This window comes from Globicephala melas, chromosome 10 (assembly GCF_963455315.2).
Source record: "Globicephala melas chromosome 10, mGloMel1.2, whole genome shotgun sequence".
Lineage (NCBI taxonomy): Eukaryota > Metazoa > Chordata > Mammalia > Artiodactyla > Delphinidae > Globicephala > Globicephala melas.
In genome coordinates, this window is record NC_083323.1 from 19,824,581 (window position 1) to 19,847,037 (window position 22,457).

Here is a 22,457-nt window from a genome sequence, read left to right on the forward strand (position 1 = left end):
GCATCTTGGCTCCCAAGATCCTTTCTGGCTGATCATGCAAACCCGAAACACATAAACGAATACTGTGTCATTTCATCATAAACACTTCAGATTTATTGTACCATTGATTGAGTACATTTTCCCTTCTGTTGAGAAAACTTGTCTGAAAGACTTTAAAAAGTCTTGTAATGACTTTAAATGGGGAAAAGGGCACAGATCCCCTGGTGTTAAGTAGGGTTGTATGAAATAAACAACTCTTCTTTGCTTAGAAAAATCTCTTAGATCAAAAGAAAGATGTGTTTTTAAGATTCTATTACGGTGTATTGTACCATTTTTTTACTCTAGGGGAAAACAAAGCATTTAGAGCCTACTATTTTAAATTAAAATAAATGCTTTTGCTTATTCTATAGCTTGCTTTTTTTGGAACGTACAGTGACCAAGCACAGACAACAATGACCAAAATGCTAACTTCAAATGAGATTTTGTTTGCAATTTTTAATTAAGCAATCTGTGCAAACATCTTTTTTTTTTTTTTCAACATCAGGAGGAAAGAAAACAACCACACTCGGGAGCCTGGGAGCAAAACAGAAAATGCTTTCTCATTGCAACCCGATTTCAAAGCAGTGGTGAGCAGAGCGGCAGTGCCCAGGCCCTTAGTATTCCTCAGGATTGCTTGAGTGCAATTCTCGCAAGTATGAATCAATTATGCTAGGAGGCACACCTTGCAAGAGGAGCCTGCAGAAGGAAAGACCACCTAGAAAGGACGAGAAGGAAAAGGCAAAGTCAAAACCGTCTACACGTGAAAAATCCCTGAAACAAGACTTCTTGACTAGCTGCCTGGAAACGTGACTAATTATGTTCCAGTTAGTTACAAAGATTCACTCAGTCCCTACTTGGAAAGCTTCTCCTGGGTTTAGCACCTTTAGAATCTAAAACATTTGGCATCTAGAAGGAAAAGCAAGTTCCCTGCAGACCCACAGCAGTTTTTTGTTCCCTACTATTATTCGTTCTCAAATTCCTCACTAGTTGGAGAGTGTTTATTGCTCTTTTCGAGGTTTTGATTGCTCTTTTCGAGGTTCCTCTATAGATGATTTAAGTGTTCTGAATGAATGGCAGAATAAATGCAAATCATGTTACAAATCAGTGGGAAGAACTGTTTCCAGTTTGTTAATGTTCCTTTCAATTAAGCACGAAGAGTTCCCATTCAAGCACATGGGAGAAGAAAAAAGGAACTACTCCTTTAACTTTGGCTATTCATACACTGTCAAAAGTGCAAAAACTGGAAATATTTTGTTAAAAATAGTAAAACCTGTCCAATGCCTTCTGAAGGTAAGAGAAACACCTACTAATATTTCATACTTACCCTCCATGGTTCTGAATTATATTTAAAAAATAAAAGTACCCTTCACGAGAGAACCCACAAAACCATAAAAATGGTCCTTTAGAGAAGTGTTTTACTATTTGCTAATAAATTCACATCCAGACAAAAACAGCATGCCATTTGAACATTCTTAAAACTTCTTTAATGCAATTTGGGAGAGTCATTCTCCTTTTTTTTTAAAAAAAGTCACATATTGGTAGAAATGATGCCACTTATGTACATGTCCATTCCTTGATGCAAAGAGCTCAGAATGCTTGGGTATCACTCATTTTCATCTACATTAAATGCTTTAATTCATGCTCTACTGCATTCAACAACTTGCTTCATGTCAACAGAAGATTGTTGTGATGAATAAGTACTAGCTGTTAATGGCAAGATACTGAAATACACATTAAAACTACAACGTTAGGGAGTTTAAATAGTCTATTTTCATTGGGTTGCATAATGAAAATCATGCCATACTCCACAGGCTTGGTATGGCTTATGACAGTCATAAGCTTCATATGCCAAAACCATATGAAAGCTTACCTTAGATGATAATATACATTCAAAAATCCTTACTGTGCTACAACTAAGGAAAAGAGAGAGAGAGAGAGAGAGAGAGAGAGAGAGAGAGAGAGAGAGAGAGAGACATGTTGTAAGCATTAATAAAATGCTAAAACCAAAGTTGAGTACTTGGATGAAATTATGGTCACGATTATGATGAGGTGATTTCATTAATCCTTAGTCAGGTGAAAAGTACAGGAAAATAGAAGCGCACGGAATGAAGGGCTGGGATCCAGTCACTTCAAAAGGATCATTAATAGGTAAAACATTTATTAATATGCACAACCACTTTGCCTGAACAGGTGGCAAAGCCAATTCGACTGTAAAGTGAATAATTATGGTAACAGTTTCCAAACCATTTGCTAAAGAAACCCCCCTACAACATATATATATTGTGTTTTTCAACAACAGAAAAACATGGACAATCAACAAAGCATTAGTATACATATATATATGTTGAAATTCTAAAAGGCAAAATTATCAAGTGGATATAGAAATTAGACTATTCTAGAATATTGTATTCTGAACTGACTATATATGACTGATCTAACTAAATGCAAGGCTTAAAAAAACAGGCTAGAAAGTGACTATACGTGCAATCTACAAAACTTTTAAAGAAAGAGTCCTAATTCTTTCCTCTTTCGAAAGTTGATGTTATCTCTAGAAATTCAGAGAGCAAACATTGTAAACTCAGGCATGGGTCTATGTCATCAGAGTTTACATCAGGTTGTTCACCTAGCCCCAGAGAACCTCTTAATTTGCTCTTCCAAATAGGGTATCAATCATACATATACTGTAGGACTCATTTATCGCTTAATACATTTAGTAATGGAGCCTAGAATATTCTTTCCTTTTAAATTCATGAATATATGAAATAATCTTGGTCCCACGAAATTATCCAAAATGTTCAACGGATAGATGGGTTACAGACATTCTACTAGAGAATTTTTCATTGGAAAATCTTAAATATGAAAGTTTCCAGATATTGGATTCAACCAGTCCAAATAGCTTTTTATCTGTGTCCTCTCCCCATCAAAAATGCCCAGAACAATTTTTCTACAACTTAGCAATGGAAAAATGTTCAATTTTCTGAACTTCAACGTGAATCTAACGAACCCACGCTGGAAGCTATCTTAAAGGAAGAACATCTCTCTCTACACTTGAAAATATTAAAGAAATGCCAAATGATTCCCAAATTTTGGTAACCTTATATCTAAAATGAGGTCATCTTCAAATGTGGCTTTCTGGCTTTATTTATGGGAACCTGTGGTATGGTCCTTAGTTTTCTGACAACACTTATTCCTATATTACCTAATATCCTTGAATAATTTTGCCTTCCTTGTTCATGGCATAACCACTGTATGCCATGAGCTGCTAAGAAATACATTTAAAAGCAAATGAGAAAGACAAGCTTTACATGCAAAGTGCGATTTCATGTAAGAGGAATGGAATGGAAAGAAGAAATATCCAGTGGGATATGAACTTATGAAACCTGTTGCTGGCCCGCCAGGAAGACTGGTTGTCCAGGGGAATTTACTCCTTGATATATCACTGCAGAATTAGAATATTTGCACCAGTATTTACTTATTCTCGGTTGACAGTCTTACTTTTTTTTTTTCCACAGCTTAACTTGATTCAAGTCACCTATTATCAGATAACAATCTGATGATAAATAATGGTGGCTTTACTTTTAGGACCAAAAGCTTTTACTAATATATCACAGTTGATATCTTATTATGAATTTATATACTAGAATACATTATTTATGTTATTAAATTCAATTACTATACAATTACTAGAAAGCATATAGCATTTATATGCATAACATTATTCACTTATGGAGGACCCCAGATTTTGAACCATTTTGAAACCATCATTTTATATCATTAGCAACATTCAGGTATTTTCAAAGCATGCAGAAGTGGTATTGGGTTTTTGATTTTTGCGTTCTTGTTTTTTGGGTGTTGGAACATAAGTACCAACAATACCGTGGAACTAATAAGGAGTTTAGAAACCAGATGTGTTTGCAACTATGACCTTAATCTGCCTTTAAAGCTAATAAATAGGACTTCCCTGGCAGTGCAATGGTTAAGCCTTGATGCTTCCAGTGCAGGGGGCCCGGGTTCGCTCCCTGGTCGGGGAACTAGGACCCCACGTGCCACGTGGCACAGCCGAAAAAAAAAAAAAAGCTAATAAATAGCTAAAAGAACAACATTTAAATTTGTATCCACTATCTCAATAGTAAAGTTTGAAATTTTCTAAGAATATTATATGCTTTACATTTAAGAGGGAAAAAACTTAAAAATTTTCTTTCTTTCAATTGTGAATCTACTATCCTGTATTATCTGAGGATGGACAAAAATCATAACAGAGAGAATACTGGTTTTTTAAAGTTACAGAAGGAAAAAATTTTTTCGAGAAGTTTCTCTACTATATTTACACTAGATTTAGGACTAAAAAACTCTTTTGTTGTTGTTGTTATTGTTTACATAAATACCCTAGGCATTTACTACGTTTTTTCTAAAATAGATATTTATAAAGTTATATCTGACTTTTAGATTATAATTTCTTCATTATAGAGAGGTAGGAAAAGTAAAGACTTTGGTTATCACAAAATGGCAAAATAATGCAATAAGAATGAGAGAAAAGACATTAGGATCATGTCACTCCTTATCTCCTAACGGTGACTCTGACAGCTGTAAGAGTTTTCATCGTATCCCAAAAGGTATTGATTGTCAAGAAAAAAACTTCAGGATACAAATTATACTCAATTAATATGAAAATTGATTAAGAGGACAATTACACTGAGACTTTTCTACCACATAAATCTTCATGTGTTTTCTTGGTTTACATTACCTGCAACACTTCTGAAAACTAGTATAAATGAAATGCATACCTACAAATGGAAATTCTCTAGTGAGATTTTTAAAGGAATGGGTTATAATATGTGTATGCTGAATTCTACATGTGTAATATTAAATACTAAATTAGTAAATTTACATATACATAGAAAGTTTCACAAAAATAGTTAAATTCCTCAACTGCAGTTTCATTAGATGCGTTTTTACATGAGGCTTCTATTTATCTAAGATGGACTACATCACCAAAGTAATACCCCTTTGACTTGATTCATTGTTACCATGCTGTGCACATACCACAATTCATTGAAATTAATAGTGCTTTAGTTAACAAGAATTGCAAGAGATGAAAGTAAGTCAACTTACAAAATCAAGTAGCCATCACAAATAAGAGTGAGTTCAGAATGTAAAAATGTCTTCTCTCCCCAAACCTTCTCCCTCCTTCCTCCCCTCCCCCAGAAAATGTTGGCAAGTAATTGGGATTTGGCAGTAAGCACAATAATTAAATGATTTTCTTTCAGTTCAGTCTACACAAGATCTGGGATGTCATACCTTTCACCTCCAGTTTGCATTCGATCTCCATTGCCCCAAGGTCATTGACGGCTTTGCAGCTGTAGGTGCCTCCGTCATAGGGGCTGGGCTTTCGAATCTCCAGAGTACAGACCCCCTGGTTGCTGAACATCCTGTATCTTGGGTCATCCACGATAGCAACTTTGTTTTTCATCCAGGTAATTTTGGGCTGAAGATGGAAGCAAATTAGGGCAAAACATATCTGTACTTAGCCTAATAATAGACCATCAAAGCGAGTGACAGAATTTTAAAGCATGGCTTAGAAAGAAACTACTACATCTAAGAAGAATCCACGTCAACTTGAGAACCGTTTCTCTCAGATTAAATTCTACTTAATGCTTGGCAAGAAAGCGAAGGGGCAGTTCTGAAGAAGCCAGCCAGATTTGTTCAGAGGACAGCCCTGGGGCAATCTTCCCCAAGATTCAGTTACATTTAAATTTGATCTACAGGTCCATGAGGTTAACTCATCCTGGAGAGTGTATATTGCTCAGTGTTTTTCAAAGAATCCCTGTAAGGCGCCATCACTAGCCAGTTTTCTCTACTTCCTTTCCCTGATATGCTTTTCTAATTCTTTATGGGCTGCTTATGCCTCCTCACCATTTAATCTCTCTTCTGACATCTGTTTTCATCACCTGGTGGCAATGGATGGATCTACTCCAAACGGATAATCCCAGATCAATCGCCCAGGAAGGCTACTCCATTCTGCTTGACTTCTGAACTACAGTTGATACCACTGACTTGCCATTTCTTTTTCATATTGTCTTCTTCTCCCTTCTGTAAATGCACACCCTCCACACTCTCCCTCTTATTGATTTTGTCTTGCTCAGACCCAAGAGACAGCACTTCTCAGTGTCCTTCACACCGTCCTCTTCCTCCTTCCGCCTTTCAAATGGGAGTACTTCCTGAGGCTCACACCTTGCTCCTTGACATTTTGCTTCACTACTCTCTTTCGTTTGATATTCCTTTCTAGAGCCTTGGCTCCAAGGGGTGGGATGCAGCGTCCCCATGCTTGGGTCACCCAAACCAAGAGTCACAGCCCTCGCCTTTCTCCCAAGCTCTGGCGATGCTCTCCTCGCCTCCTGGTCGTTCCCGCTTGAATGTACCAACATCACCTCCAATTAAACATGAATTCAGCATCTTCCTCCCACCCTCAGGCTGTCTTCTCCCTATGACTTCTCTATTTCTGCTCATGGTATATGCAGGAAAAATATCACTGTTTGCAATTTTTCCAAATTCTAGGGCACTTTCTCTCAGTGCCACCCAGGGATAGATAGCTCTATGGGCAACATTCATTCATTCATTTGCTGTTCTTTTCAAATGCCAGCAACATGAAACCTGAAATCCTTTCTAAATCTCTTCAGTCAGATGCGATCTCTCCCTTCCTGGTACTCTGTACCCTTATCACTGTACATTCGAATTCTGCCTTGCACTATAGTACAATTATTTGCTTTACACTATTACAGGAAGCTTGATAAATCAATATCACCATCTAATTTTTCAGGTGACACAATATTACTTCCATCTCTTTATCTCTCCGTTCTTTTAAAAATAAGTGGTTTGGTTTTTCCTTAGAAAGTATCCCTTAGTTAGTAAAGAAATATAAATATTTTTTCTACATTTAAATAGTGTCCTTTATTATCCACCAATACCACCACCCCGTACCCCCCTCCGTATCCCAGAAAAAGACACAAATAGCAGTTGGAAGCTCAGTTTATATTACTACTTATAATTATGACAGAGTGAATATAAAAGAGGGGGTTTGGGATTAATTTTTAAATTTAATTAATGTGATTAAAAAAACCCCAAAACATGGTACCTTAGGATTTCCTCTCACACTGCAGTTCAGGGTGGCATTGTAACCAGCTATGGCGTAGGTGTTGACCAATGGCTGAGTAAACATGGGTGCCTCTGTGAAATTGAAGTCTTCATACACTGGATTTTTGTAGATTTTACCTTAAAAACACGCATTAGAGATATACAAATTGGCCTGAGAATATATTATTCTTAGCATACTTGACTCACGTTGAAAACTTCCCTGAGCTTAGAAAAACATGTGTGAAGGCCACAGGGCATTCATTCAGAAGGATACCAATGTACAGCCCATCACACACAGGAAAGAAACCCAGAGGGGTCATCTGGAACTGAAATAAGTATTGGGAAGAATTCAGTGTCTGGGTGTTTTGCTCAACAATGTGCTTTAATGTGAAAGTAACGAGGAAGGGCAGGAAGGACACGGTTTATGAGGAAATGAAATGACAGGGGTGGAATCCAACTTCTCCTTTCATTGAAAAGTGGCTCTCATGTGTAGCATCCTTGAAGGTGTCCAAGAATAAAAGTAACCCAAGCTCTAAAAGTAAATGGTGACTTTTTCCTACCCCTGTGATCTTAGCCATTGAGAGACCCACTACCAGGATGTTGCCATGAATGAAAGCTTGTACGTTAAAAAATGCAATCATAATATAATTTTCCTTAAAATATTTTACTTGTAAGATTAACATTTTGGTTGGACGTTCTTACCATAATTTTATTATTTATTATTTTTTATTTCTTACGACAACAGAAATTTATTCCTTCACAGTTCTTGAGGCCAGAGATACAAAATCAAGGTGTTGGCAGGGCCACGCTGACCCTGGAGATTGGAGCAGGGAATCTGTTCCTTGCCTCTTCCAGCTTCTGGTGGCTGCCAGCATTCCCTGGCCTGTGGCTGCATCTCCTTACCATAATTTTAAATGTGTGTTTATGATATTCTTATCCCCTTTCACCATATCTCTTTTTCTTTCTGTCTTCTCTGTCTCATCACTGAAAATCAAGGTTCCCAGATGTCCAGCCCGCTTCCAACTCACCATCCTTGGCAATCAGGGCACTCTCTTTTGTCATTGTTGCATCCTCACTGAGGCCGCACATGTTTTCAGCAAACACCCGGAAGTAATACTCATTTCCGATAACCAGTTCAGTAATGGTGGCACTGGTTCGGTGATAATGCTCAATGACAGTGAACCACTCCTGAAAACAAAAATAAGAATTTGAGGAAAATCACTTAAAAATACACAGCTATTTCACCTGTTGATTCAAATAAATAACAGGGATGTTGCATTAACTAAGAGGAAAAAAGAGCACTAATTTTTTATACTGAGGGTAACAGAAATGTATATTTAATTTGTTTAACGCTTTACAATTGATTTACACTTGACTACGTCATTTAATCTTCATTTACACATTAGATTCATTTACCCTAGATGTGGATGGAAGAAATTTTCATATATTGAGGTATGAAGAAGTCATTCTGGCTTATATGTGGTTTAACTTAAACTTTATGCTAACTAGAACAGCCCGTTTTGGGGCCTAATAAACATACATTGTACATCTGCTTTAACCATTTAAAGAAAAGCATGCACTGTCCAGAAGTGAAGAAGGTCTCTTTTGAAGATCAGATAAATGCCTCCTTTCCTGGGACATCAATGCTTGTACTCCTTCCGTGATAAAGCTCCCTTCCTTGGGCACCAAAGTCATAATGACTTGCTGTGTATGTGCTGAACTGTCTCTTTTGGAAACCTTGAAGGAATGTATCTCTGTCATATCTGAGGTTCTTTGTTCAAACAAGGTTAAAAACTGTGCTGGGGCTTCCCTGGTGGCGCAGTGGTTGAGAGTCCGCCTGCCGATGCAGGGGACACGGGTTCGTGCCCCGGTCTGGGAGGATCCCACATGCCGCGGAGCGGCTGGGCCCGTGAGCCGTGGCCGCTGAGCCTGCGCGTCCGGAGCCTGTGCTCTGGTAGTTGTAGTGGATGGATTCTGATTCAGAAAGACCTAGACTTTAACATTTAAAATCTGGTGATCTAACATAGGTAATAATAATTCATACTCCAACTGAGTTGCTTCTTGAATCCTCTAAATGCTTCTCCTCCTCAGGACCTTTGCATATGCTGTTACCTTTAGAATCTTTCTTTTCTAACTGGATTTTTTTTTTTTTAAAGACATCAGTCCATGCTACCAACATTCATTTTACAAGGAGGAAGAAGTTGCATGGGTGCAGATCTGAGTCAGAATCCACAGTGAGTAAATATCTGTTGAACGAATAACTTTATTGAATTCTACTGAGCATTCTGCCAGTTGCTTTATATTGTTTTGGCCTCACTGCGCGACATGCAGGATCTTAGTTCCCTGCCCAGGGATCGAACCCACACCCCCCGCAGTGGAAGCATGGAGTCTTAGCCAGTGGACCTCCAGGGCAGCCCCTGTTTTAGCCTCTTGATAAACAAGCGAGGTAAACATCAGTGTCCTTATTTTACAGATGAGGGAAATGGAGATCAAAGAGGTTAAGTGACTGTCCATGTGTATGTGGTTTTAAGTGGAAATGCAAGTCCAACTCTTCGTGGCTCCCAAGGCTTTGCCCTTTCCACTGTGCCACATCACTTCTCCATGTCCCTCATGAGTTCCTCACCAGAGAGGACCTCATGCTTCCCCCTTTACTTCTGATGAAATGTTATTTTGCTGCTGCGGAACCAGAGAAAGCCAGACCTTACCATGCTCTTCTTGTCGGCCTTCTGGATCGTGTACCCTGTAATGGCAGTATTCCCATCATCCTTTGGTGGTGTCCATGATAGAGCAACATTCTCTCCCCAGACATCGTCGATCTTCACAACTTGGGGTGGACCCGGACGGTCTGTAGGATGAATTCATGGCATCACTGTGAGGTCACTTTCCCCCCAACCTAGACCTCGTTACAGGAGGATATTTTAAAATGTTCTTTCCTTCCTGTATTTCTACCCATGTTTCTTTTGCATTCTTCTTCTCCGGAGAAGTACGATGCACTCCTACTAATCTTATCTGGAAACCCTTGACTTTCATCTTCATGGAAAGAAAAGGATTTTGAAAGGCAAATGTAAATGAAACTTCAAACATCATTAACCATCCCTCCAGGGGCCGACTACTGGCAGTGAGTCACAGGCTACCCTGCCTAATGGGAAAGGTAAGCTGATGCTAGACTTGAAATCACAGAGCCTACCTGGGCTGTGTCGCTCCAGCTTTCGGTGAGAGGCCCGAAGCCCACAGTCTGTGAGAGAGGTCCTCTGCTGCACTCAAAAGGCACCTTTAATGGGAGTGAGGAAAACTTATTTCCTCTGCCATCGCTCCCTCCAAGATTCATTTGTATTTATCAGTGTTTCCATGTTATGGAAGTAGAATGCATTCGTGAAGAAATAAAGTCTTTCTTCACTTTATTTTCTGCACTATGAATTTCTGTGACCTCTGACCTTCCAGTAAATTGCAGTAACATTCAGAAAGGCCCAAAGTCAAGTAAACGAAAACTTGGGGGGAGGAATAAATTGGAAAGTTGGGACTGAAATATAACACTAGTATATATAAAATAGATAACTAATAAGAACCTACTGGGTAGCACAGGGAACTCTACCCAATACTCTGTAATGACCTATATGGGAATAGAATCTAAAAAGGAGTGGATATATGTATATGTATTCACTCTGCTATACAGCAGAAACTAACACAACATTGTAAATCAACTATACTTCAAGAAAAATTAATTAATAAAAAAGAAAACTAAATCTGCATTGGGAGGCCCCCTCAAAAAAAAATCACGGGGAGGGAGACGCAAGAGGGAGGGGATATGGGGATATATGTATACGTATAGCTGATTCACTTTGTTATACAGCAGAACCTAACACACCATTGTAAAGCAATTATACTCCAATAAAGATGTTAAAAAATATAAGATTAAAAAAAAAAATCACGCATAGAGGTTCAAGGAAGGACAATAATATTACGTATCTACATAGTAGTTAATTTTTTCAGAGAAATTTCACATCTGTTATCCTTTGCAGTGCAAGCAGTACCCTTTCTGTCCTGAAATATTTTTCAGGTATTAAAATGCAACTATAATTATTTCTATTCGAAATGTCAGATTGAAAAGAATAAATATCAGAGTGCTTTCTCATGTTTTTCTCTCTTTTAAGCAACATTTAACATGCAGTCTTCATGGGCTCCGGGGGTGGAGGGAAACCACAGTGATAATCCTCACTTCCTTTCTACAATTACCAACAATGAGTCTCTACAACCACAGTTTTCTATCTCCTGTTTTCACCAACTTGTCCTACAGACAGATGTCTTCTCCCAGTTCAACTTCCCACCTGCACCCCAGGTCTGCTTTGTCTTCAAAGTTCACGTTGGCTTTTCAAACACTTGCTCCCCAACAGTAAATGGCTAGATTTTTACAGTCATGGCAGAAACATGAACTTGGGACTAATAAAATAAGTAGGATACTAATTGTTACTATTTATTGAACACTTTGAGCATGTGAGTGACGTGCCAGGCGCTCGTAACTACCTGGTAAAGTAACTACATGGCAAAGTAGGAAAAAGAAAAAAGTCCTTTGTTGTGTTTCAGAGGGCAAGGCTCTTCCAGACCCAACCACAAGGGCTTCCATTAAAATAGAGCCAGCGCATAGCACAGGGTGATCAGCTCTGTGCTTTGTGTCCACCTAGAAGGGTGGGATAGGGAGGGTGGGAGGGAGATGCAAGAGGGAGGGGATATGGGGATATATGTATATGTATAGCTGATTCACTTTGTTATATAGCAGAAACTAATACAGCGTTGTAAAGCAATTATACTCCAATAAAGATGTTTAAAATAAATTAATTAATTAAATAAAATAAAATGGAGCCAGGCCAGACCCAAGGGCACACAGAACATCCTCAACACTCCTTTCAACTTAACAAAAATCAAGACAGTTTAGTCAGCACGAAAAGATTGCTTAGTTTAAAGGACATGAGCTTTCACCTAAGGGAAGGCTTGCCACAGGAAGCTGCTCCTTTGGTTAGGGAGCCTCTAATTCTAGCACATGTGATAAACTGTAATCATAAAATTGACTGGAGACAAGGCTTCTCCTAACTCTGCTCTTAAATTTACTTCTTGACATTGCAAACATTATAGAACAGTTCAAGCGAGAAGGGTCTACTGTAAGAGATCCTCCCTTTATTGCCCTAACGGTGCAAACAAGTAAGAACTAACCTTGTTTGGAGAGGTAAGTATCTAAGCCCTGTGCGACCAACCACAATTCAGTCTTTAACTGTTTAACTCTGCTTAGGTGTACCTTGCTTACATTTAATAAAAATTCTTCATTCTCCATTAACGTTACTATTAGCAAATTTTAAATGTAGTAAGAAACGTGTTAAACTATATCTAGAATCTATAATGTTTTCTTAATGCAAGAATTCAACATGGGAAATAGTTTTATCATTGAAGAGTTGAGAAACAGAGTAAGAGAGAACTGGATTGTAAAACAGTACTGATAGTTTTCACTAGAAAGTAATATACATTAATTTTCTATATATGCCCTAAGTCTCCCATGGTTAGTCCTTTTAGTCAGTGAAAAATTATTCTAAAATGCTAACCAATCTTCTTAATTTTTTAAATTCTAAAAAGAGGAATTTTCTGTAGAGCCAGCCTAACAGAAGAAATTCTGACTCTTGCCTTATTGACAAGGACAATTTGTCTCCATATAGAATGTTCTAGTTCCCTCCTCCAAACCTACCAACAACCTGGATATCAATGGATGCAGTTTCCACGTATTTTTCCACTTTGACCTGCAGATCATATTTCCCAGAATGGCTCCTCTCCGCTTTTCTGATAAATATGATTGTATCGGTCTCAGAGTTGCGAATGTTGATCTGATTCTTATCAATAGGTGCCCCATCTTTCTTCCAAGTTACTTCTGGTCTTGGTTTTCCCTTAAAAGAAAAAAAAAAAAAGACAGAAAAAGTAGAGGCGGGAGGGGATCAGATTGTCTCATTTCTTTTCAGCATTAAATAAATGGGCAGTGGCTTACCCCATCCTAGGCAAGTTTGGAAAATGGCCTGGTGGTGGGCAGTTATAGCAGTAATGTAATATTCACTACTGCCCATTGATTGCATTCTGCAAGCAAGGTACTATGTTAGGTACATGATATTTATAACTTCCCTTACTCTTCACATCAGGATAAGTATCATTATCCTCATTTTTTTTTTTGTTTGTTTGTTTTTACTGGTACGCGGGCCTCTCACTGCTGTGGCCTCTCCCGCCGCGGAGCACAGCCTCCGGACGCACAGGCTCAGCAGCCATGGCTCACGGGCCCAGCCGCTCCGCGGCATGTGGGATCCTCCCGGACCGGGGCATGAACCCGTGTACCCTGCATCGGCAGGCGGACTCTCAACCACTGTGCCACCAGGGAAGCCCCCCCCCCTTTTTTTGATAAAGGTATTAAATGACTTGCACAAGGCCTTGCAGCTAAGTGCTGGAAGCTGGTCTTCTAGCCTGGTCTCTTCAGCTCCAAAGCCTGCACATCACAGCCTAATGGTTCAGAACATGGGCCCTGGGACCCTAGAATCTGTATTTGGATCCTGACTCCACTACTTAATAGCTGTGTGACTTCGGGCAAGTTACTTAAACTCTCTGCCTCAGTTTCCCAATCTGTAAAGTGGAATGAGAATACCTTTCTTCAGGGTGGTTATCACAACTGAAGTTCTTAGAAAGCTTCTGTACACTGCAGAGGTGTTTCATTAATATCATCTACATGCTAATGATTATTATTGTTCCACTGTACTGTGTCGCTCATTTCAGACTCATCTGTAATTCTCTCTCTGTTCTCTCTAGCAGCTGAAACTATTCTTTAAGAGCAGACTTTGAGTAATTATAATCTCATTCAAGGACATGAGTTTTTTTTTTTTTTTTTTGCGGTACACGGGCCTCTCACTGTTGCAGCCTCTCCCGTTGCGGAGCACAGGCTCCGGACACGCAGGCTCAGCGGCCATGGCTCACGGGCCCAGCCGCTCCGCGGCATGTGGGATCTTCCCGGACCGGGGCACGAACCCGTGTCCTCTGCCTCAGCAGGCGGACTCTCAACCACTGCGCCACCAGGGAAGCCCAAGGACATGAGTTTTAGTTTACGTTACAAAGAAACTTCCTAGGATTCCTGAGCACCCAGGCTCACCCCAGACAGGAACCAAGCATTAATTCCGTTGGGAAACGCACAGCCTTCCCATGGGCTCCTAATGTGACTTGTTGATAGGTTCTGCTAAGGAATGTGAGAGACACACATCAAACCCCTCCCCACAGGGCTTGAAGAATGGTTGCAGGTGCTCAGATGTGCATATGGGAAGTAGAGAACAATACTGTTAAAGATGGGAAAAATAGTTCCAGGTCTCATTTCCTTAAGTGTACAATTTACTATTAACTACTGGGGGAAAAAATTGAGTTCTCTGATAACGTTTGGAGTGAAAAAAGCACTGGATTCAGTGCCTGGAGATATAGACTCTGTTCACGGCACTACCATTTATTTGCTGTGTGACTTTGGGCAAGTCACTTAGCTTCTCTGAATGTCAGTTTCTTCCCTTCTCAAGGGGGGTAAGGAAATCTGCCATTCCTGCCTCACAAGGTGTATCTGGGGCTCAAATGAGAAAAGGTTCGAGAACTTTAGAGGTTACATAAATATACAAACATGACATACTAGTCTCATCATCCCCTTCCTAGTAGCTGACCAGCCCCTGGGATGCCATACCTATGAGGTCCCTGTTCTCATGCTCTCTCCTCTCCCAGACCCAGGGACAGAGCTGAATACACTCTCCCATTCCCAACAAGATCTGGGAACTGGGATTAGCCCTAGCTGTTGCCATGATGTGGAAACTAGAGGGCTGATTCAGCCCCAATCCAGGGCTGGAGCTGGGTCCTGGGTGCCCGCCTTGTGCCAACTCCTGGTTTTTTTTTTAGGCTGTGGGAGGACAGAAGTGGGAGGAACCTTGCCAAGCCATCGTCTTCCTCCTCTGCTGTGTTCACACTCACGTCCTCCTTGACTTCCGTTCTGATTTCAGGTGCTGTGTATGTAGAAGCTAACTGCCTCTTCTAAGGCTGGGCCCCAGGTGCAATGAGAATGGCCTGAACTGGCTGTCCCTTTAGGTTAGTTTTCATGGGAGCCTGTGTTTGAACCAGCTCTGCGTGTGTGTGTGTATCCAAATGTTTGCAGAGACCTAAATTCTAGTTCTAAGGCCATGCTGTCTGACGTAACAGCCGCAAGCTCAATGTGGCCATTTAAACTAAAACTAATTAAAATTAAGGAAAATTAAAAATTCATTTCCCCAGTTGCCCTAGTTCCTAGCTGCACCTTTCAAGTCCTCAATAGACACATTTGGCTGCTGGCTACCATACTGGACGTTGCATACACAGAACATTCCTATCATCACAGAAAGTTCTACTGAACAGCACTGTTTAGAGGCATAAAAGGAATCAAATGAGTAAGGAGGGAATGGTGCAGTGGGTGTTGTGTGTGTGTGTGTGTGTGTGAGAGAGAGAGAGAGAGAGAGAGAGAGAGAGAGAGAGAGAGAGAGAGAGAGAGACCAAAAGTGATTATCATATGCAAAGCCTGGTTAATCTTATAAACAACAGATTCTTTGGAGGGAGCAAAGATTTAACAATGCTCATTTATTTCAGTTAGGGGCATCAAAATTTCAAATTCCAGTTATCCCTCATTGGAATTTGGGTGATTTGAGTGTGGCTTGGGGAAATCATGGGAAGTAAGGACATGTTGTTTTCCTGAATGTTACACCAAGAACTTCACTTAAAAGGAAGATCACTTTTACAGATGGATAGAACCAGAAAGATCTTTAAGCATTTCTTGTTTCGGTGTCTCCTTGGTGTTTCCTCTCTGGCCCCCTATGGTCCCTGAGCCTCAGACAAGACTAGGCCTCATTTATCTCATGCAGAAGGAAAATCCAGGACACTTTTATAGATTTCTGTACTTGTAAAGCAGGAGGTTGTTTAATCACTCTCCAAATCTCCTCCGTCCTTTCCTGCCTTTCCTCTGAGGTAATTCTGAATCACGAATAACTTAAATGCTGAAGTCCCTCCCTCTACTCCTTAAACACCCCAGCATGGGAAGGAGAAAATGAGCAACACTGAATTATTACCTGGAAAGGTATAACCAGATTGATGGCTTCTCCAACTCTGCGGATATAGGTTTGCTTTAGGTGCCTTGGGATGCGAATCTTTGGAGCCTCTGAACGAGAGTAGAAGAGCATAATTTTGCAGTCAGTATCACACACTGGAAGCAGCATTACATAAGCATACTTGTCATGATACTCACCAGGACTTCCCTACGCTCATGTCTCTGAAGTGAAATCTTAGTTGGGCTACTAACAGGTTATAGGTGGTAACTTTGGTTCCAAATGTTTCCTTCAGGGAGAGATGTTTTAACAGTTTGACTCAACAAGATTACTCCCTGACCTCCTTAATTTTACTACAACTTCCTATTTTTATTATAAGCCTAAAGCAACTTTATAGAAAAGCACTAAATTTTCTCTTAGGACCTTATATATTGTTTTCTTAGTTTTCTAACAGTGAGTATATTCTCCAATGAACATTCCATAAAAGATCTACAGTCACCACATTAGCTGGTAGGGCTGCCCATTTTTTCTCACCAGAAAATAATAATAAAAAATGCTTTAGCACCTAGCACTTATTATTTATGTAATTATGTTAGAATTTGATGGTAACTTTCTCCCTTTATGACTAAGGTGAAGTATATAATAGGCAGCCCTAGCCCGCTGTATATTAATGTTCATTAACTAAACACCATGAAGATACTAGAACATGTGGTTGTAAACCCATCAGAAGCAGAGAATCAAGGCTCATGGCTCACAGGGATGAGGTGGGTCCTATCACTTGAGGGCTCTGTATGGAACAGATACTGGGATAAACGCTTTTCACGAAGCGACCAATTTAAACCTCACAGCCACCTTATGACACAGGTACTGTTTTTACTTTATGATAAAGAAGCTAAAGCAACAGGGGTTTAAGTCACTTGGACACCAGTTTTCCATAATTTTAATTTTTGCTTCAAAGATTAAAGCTTTTCATTGACAAGTTGACAATAAATACTATAAGTTGTTTTCCTTCAAGTAACAGGCTCACTCCATCCATTTTCTAGAAAATGTGTGCCAAATACCCAAGTCTGACTAGCCAGAGTTTGTCACTCTGTCATTCTTTCGAGGAAGAATGGAGTTTCATGGAAAAGGTCGCGAGTTTAGGCTCTAATTCAGTTGCACAAATGCTTTACAAATGCTTTTCCTAGAGACAACTATCGTACTACCGTATTTAGCATAAGAGTTTCACATATACTTTGCATTTCATGGTCATACAGAGTATAGGAAAAAAGTGTCCTCAAGAACCAAGGTTTAAGAACATTAATGATTCCTGTGTATCATCAAGAACACTCCAAGGCAAAGCTGGCCCTTTAATTTGAATTGCGAATGCATGGCGGTGAGGAAGAAAAGACCAGCCAGACAATCTGGTGGCGCAGACTGGATCTGTGCTAAGGCACCAGCAGTTTTACACACCATCACTTTTGTACCGTCAGTGCAGAGGCCAAGCATTGAAAAGGGAAAACAATGTGTTCATATTATTATGAAGATGGTTTTGACCTCGCAGACTCCCTTGAGCCATTTTGCTGCTGTATGGTGTGTTTGAAATGCTTCCCCCACCCGCCGCTGACCCCCACCCCTTGTGACTAGGCAGCCCAGCTGCCTATTGGCTCATGGAACCTGGTGTAGTTATCTGGTCCTCACACCAAGTTATAAACCGGGAGCTGACCTCCCACGCTGCCTATAAAGGGCAGTTTTGTTCATTTCTAACTCCCAGGAGATATTAATATCAAAGGAGTGACAACAAAATAGGAGGGTTTGAGAAAGAAAAAGGTTAAAAAAAATGTGAAATGGAGACAAAATTTTGAAAGGCTTGCCACCTACCTACGATTTCTTTCACAAGGATGGGCTGAGAGTAGTACTTGGGCTCGCTAGCACCGGCGGCGTTCACGGCTTTCACGCGCACAAAGATCCTTGCATCCGTTGGCAGACCTGTGATGGTGAACTTGGTCTTCTCGATCAGCTCTGTGTTTGCAACTATCCAGTTGTCAGCTAAAATCCATTAAGAAAAAAAAAAAAGAAAGAAAAGACAAGAAGGAAGAATGGTGGTTAGTGAAAGAAATCATCCTGTTAAACAGTCAACTCCAAATCAGTATTTTACTCAAAATTAAATCGTTTGGAGAGAATGTGACTTTGGTCTGGACTCAGACTCTATGGTTGGGTATTTTTCATAGTTAAATGAAAAATGGCCTAGAATGGCTAATGGAAATAGCAGAAGAATGATAATCAGATTCTGCCATCTTTGAAAAACCTCTTATGCGGGATACTAGGGTACCCTGAACAATGGTAACTGTCCCAGGAATTCTGTAGTAGTTTATCCCAATTTGGTTTTACAAGGTACATGTTTACAATTGATGTAACCATGATGTTTAATCATCTATATATATTAAAGTTCAGAAAAAGGGGAAAATGCTATTCTTATGAATAAGAGACACCAACCTTTACAGTCATATGATCTCTCCATTTTATCCTGGCTGGTTTATTATTATAAGACATTAATATGGGCATGGGGAATCTGATCACGCTCCCAATGATGAAGAAAAGAAGCTTATATCCACGGCAAAAGGAACCACAACTCAGGAGCCAAGACCTCATGAGGAATTGGCACGATCTTTCACCACAATCAAAAGTTCTGATTTTTTAAATGCTTTTGGTGGCTTTGTCTACAACAGCAAGAAAATGTAAACCCAGAATCCAGGTTTTACAAATATTGCAGGTTCTCAAAGTTTGTATGCATTATTATGCCCACGGGGGGATAAAAAGAAGCTTGGATCCCACATTGTAAACTCACTGCCCGCCCTCCCCCCTCCATCTCTAAGGGCTTTTTTGTGTGTGGGTGTACTTCAGGCTGGGGCATGGAACATTCCCAGAAACTTTATCATACAGTAAGAAAGTTTGAGAGCTCTCAGAGAATACTTTACCTGGTAGATCAAATGCAGCCTCCCCATTTTCACCAGACTGTTTTGCTGATGTACCTTTGAGAATCCATCATTAATGTTAATTAAAGACACCCACTTTCACAACAGAAGAATATTATATCAGTAGTCAGCATTCTCTGTTAGTAAAGTGTGAAAAGTATGCAAAGATATTTGTCTTCAGAACAGTGACGGAAGAGACCAAACACATTAGAGGAGGGGGTAATTCCTCAGGAGGGGCACAGCCTGCTCTATTCAGACTGTGGGGGTTTTTTTGTCCTGAGGCACTTGCCACAGAGAAGAGGAGGAGAAAGGAGGCTGGGGCACCTCCAACTGTGGGAGCAAGAGGTAGAGAACAACAAAGCAAGACCCTGGAGACAAAGGTGGAGCAGGTTCTGGACTCTACAGGGGAGCAGTGCACAGTGGAACAGTCTACCCTTGCTCCTGTCCCTGCTACTTCAGCCTGGGAGGGTCCTGTGGGGCCCCAGGGAACGCAGTTGTCCCACTATGGGGCTCACACATCAGAGTCTGGGAGTGAGGGCACTTGAGATACGGCCAGCCCCGTCTTACCAGGAAATGAAAAGGCCCTCCATGGAAGTGGAAACTGCCCCAGCAGCCCAGGAGGCAGCACCTGGTTGCCATGACAACAAGCTCTTCATCTGGCAAACTGAGCTGTCCTGGTTCCCGCATTCTACACGGGTGGAGGGAATGCTGCTGACACAGAGTGCCTGTAGGTGCACCCCACTAGTTTGGGATGATGACCATCTAGGTTACCAGGAACAGAGCAGGGGGGTGGGGACTAGACTGGCCCCTCTTGGAACCTTCTCCTCTCTCTTATTTCAAGCCTTCTAAGAGCATCAGGGAGAAGGGGCAGCAAGCGAGAAGCATGTGGATGATACACATTACTTAGGACTTTGAAAAAGAGATACATCTTGAAGCCAATGGTCTGTTTGGGAGCTACTAGGTTGATATTTTCACAATCAAGAGACGATGGATGAGAACGTGAAATAGGAGACTGAGAAAACATGCATGAAAGAGTGAAGAACTAGGGAAGAAGAAAATTTCAAGAGAAAACAGGACGAAACAAGATCAGAGGGATATGGTGTATCATGTTGGTTGATTTGCGTATATTGAAGAATCCTTGCATTCCTGGAATAAACCCCACTTGATCATGGTGTATGATCCTTTTAATGTGCTGTTGGGACCTAATGAAACTTAAAAGCTTTTGCACAGCAAAGGAAACCATAAACAAGACCAAAAGACAACCCTCAGAATGGGAGAAAATATTTGCAAACGAAGCAACTGACAAAGGATTAATCTCCAAAATTTACAAGCAGCTCCTGCAGCTCAATAACAAAAAAACAAACAACCCAATCCAAAAATGGGCAGAAGACCTAAATAGACATTTCTCCAAAGAAGATATACAGACTGTCGACAAACTCATGAAAGAATGCTCAACATCACTAATCATTAGAGAAATGCAAATCAAAACTACAATGAGATATCATCTCACACCAGTCAGAATGGCCATCATCAAAAAATCTAGAAACAATAAATGCTGGAGAGGGTGTGGAGAAAAGGGAACCCTCTTGCACTGTTGGTGGGGATGTAAATTGATACAGCCGCTATGGAGAACAGTATGGAGGTTCCTTAAAAAACTACGAATAGAACTACCATATGACCCAGCAATCCCACTACTGGGCATATACCCTGAGAAAACCATAATTCAAAAAGAGTCATGTACCAAAATGTTCATTGCAGCTCTATTTACAATAGCCAGGAGATGGAAGCAACCTAAGTGTCCATCATCCGATGAATGGATAAAGAAGATGTGGCACATATATACAATGGAATATTACTCAGCCATAAAAAGAAATGAAATTGAGTTATTTGTAGTGAGGTGGATGGACGTAGAGTCTGTCATGCAGGGTGAAGTAAGTCAGAAAGAGAAAAACAAATACCGTATGCTAACACATATATATGGAATCTGAGGAAAAAAAAAAAAGGTCATGAAGAACCTAGGGGTAAGATGGGAATAAAGACACAGACCTACTAGAGAATGGACTTGAGGATATGGAGAGGGGGAAGGGTAAGCTGTGACAAAGTGAGAGAGTGGCATGGACATATATACACTACCAAACGTAAAATAGCTAGCTAGTGGGAAGCAACCGCATAGCACAGGGAGATCAGCTCGGTGCTTTGTGACCACCTAGAGGGGTAGGGTAGGGAGGGTGGGAGGGTGGGAGACACAGAGGGAAGAGATATGGGAACATATGTATAACTGATTCACTTTGTTATAAAGCAGAAACTAACACACCATTGTAAAGCAATTATACTCCAATAAAGGTGTTAAAAAAAAAGATCAGAGGGAAACGAAAACATCTCTTCATATTTGAACTACTTGAGGGAAAGAGAAAGAAAACGGGAAGGGAATGTGAAAGTTATTTAATACATGAGGAGAATTTTTAAGGAAGAAGAGTAAAATGGTGCAGGCATTAAACAATAAAATAAACACCAAGAGAAAGACAGAGTCCAAACCAACACACGATCTTATGAAAGAAAGAATTATCTCACAGAGTAAAACCTGCCATATCTAAAAGCATTAAACACTTCAGAAAATTAGTCTGGAGGACAACAGCCATTAAAAGAGAATGAAGAATAGGGCAGCCACATAAAGGAAGTAAGAAAAGACTGCAAGAAGAAAGATATACACGTTATAAAAAAACTTCCATAGAAAGCTAATTCCAAAACGTTACGTGGCAAAATATATACATAATAATGACTGTGTACATATATATATGTATATGCAAGTATACATATATATCTACACAGACAACACACAGAATTATGTAAAATACACTTCATTGCATTTTATCTAAGGTGGGTAACATCAAAATGACAGCCATCTATCATTTTGCTGTATCTTCTTACTTTTTAAACCTATCAGAAAGAAAAGAGTAAACAATTTGCTCTGTTTCATACATACACAAAAGCTTTGTATTCATCACACAGAAGATTGAAAAGTTCTGTTAGCTGGGCGGTATAAATAACAGAGAGGAGGGCTTGGGAGTTTTTCAAATTGGGGGAGGGGAATGGAATGGGAATAAACCATACTCCAAAGCACTCAAGATTATAATGTCTCCACTGGTTTTGGTTAGTGGCTGTCTAAGCCCTGGAAAAATCAACAATAGTGTTCTGTGAGTGAGTGCATGTGAACGGAACTGAGTGTTACCAAGATGCTTTATTCTCC

The 22,457-nt window shown here is 40.1% G+C and overlaps 1 protein-coding gene across 1 annotated transcript in view; it reads right to left on the reverse strand.

The window, feature by feature from the left end:
• Positions 1-614: 614 nt before the first annotated feature.
• Positions 615-22,457, reverse strand: part of MYBPC1 (myosin binding protein C1) — a 91,985-nt gene continuing 70,142 nt past the window's right edge. The window contains exons 19-28 of the mRNA XM_060305687.1: positions 18,117-18,284; positions 16,281-16,369; positions 12,878-13,073; positions 9,855-9,994; positions 8,178-8,337; positions 7,151-7,287; positions 5,317-5,503; positions 3,399-3,457; positions 1,889-1,931; positions 615-733 (exon numbers count right to left, since the gene is read on the reverse strand). Coding sequence (XP_060161670.1) covers positions 1,926-1,931; positions 3,399-3,457; positions 5,317-5,503; positions 7,151-7,287; positions 8,178-8,337; positions 9,855-9,994; positions 12,878-13,073; positions 16,281-16,369; positions 18,117-18,284 — 1,142 coding nt within the window. The 3' untranslated portion in view covers positions 615-733; positions 1,889-1,925. The remainder of the gene's footprint in view (positions 734-1,888; positions 1,932-3,398; positions 3,458-5,316; positions 5,504-7,150; positions 7,288-8,177; positions 8,338-9,854; positions 9,995-12,877; positions 13,074-16,280; positions 16,370-18,116; positions 18,285-22,457) is intronic.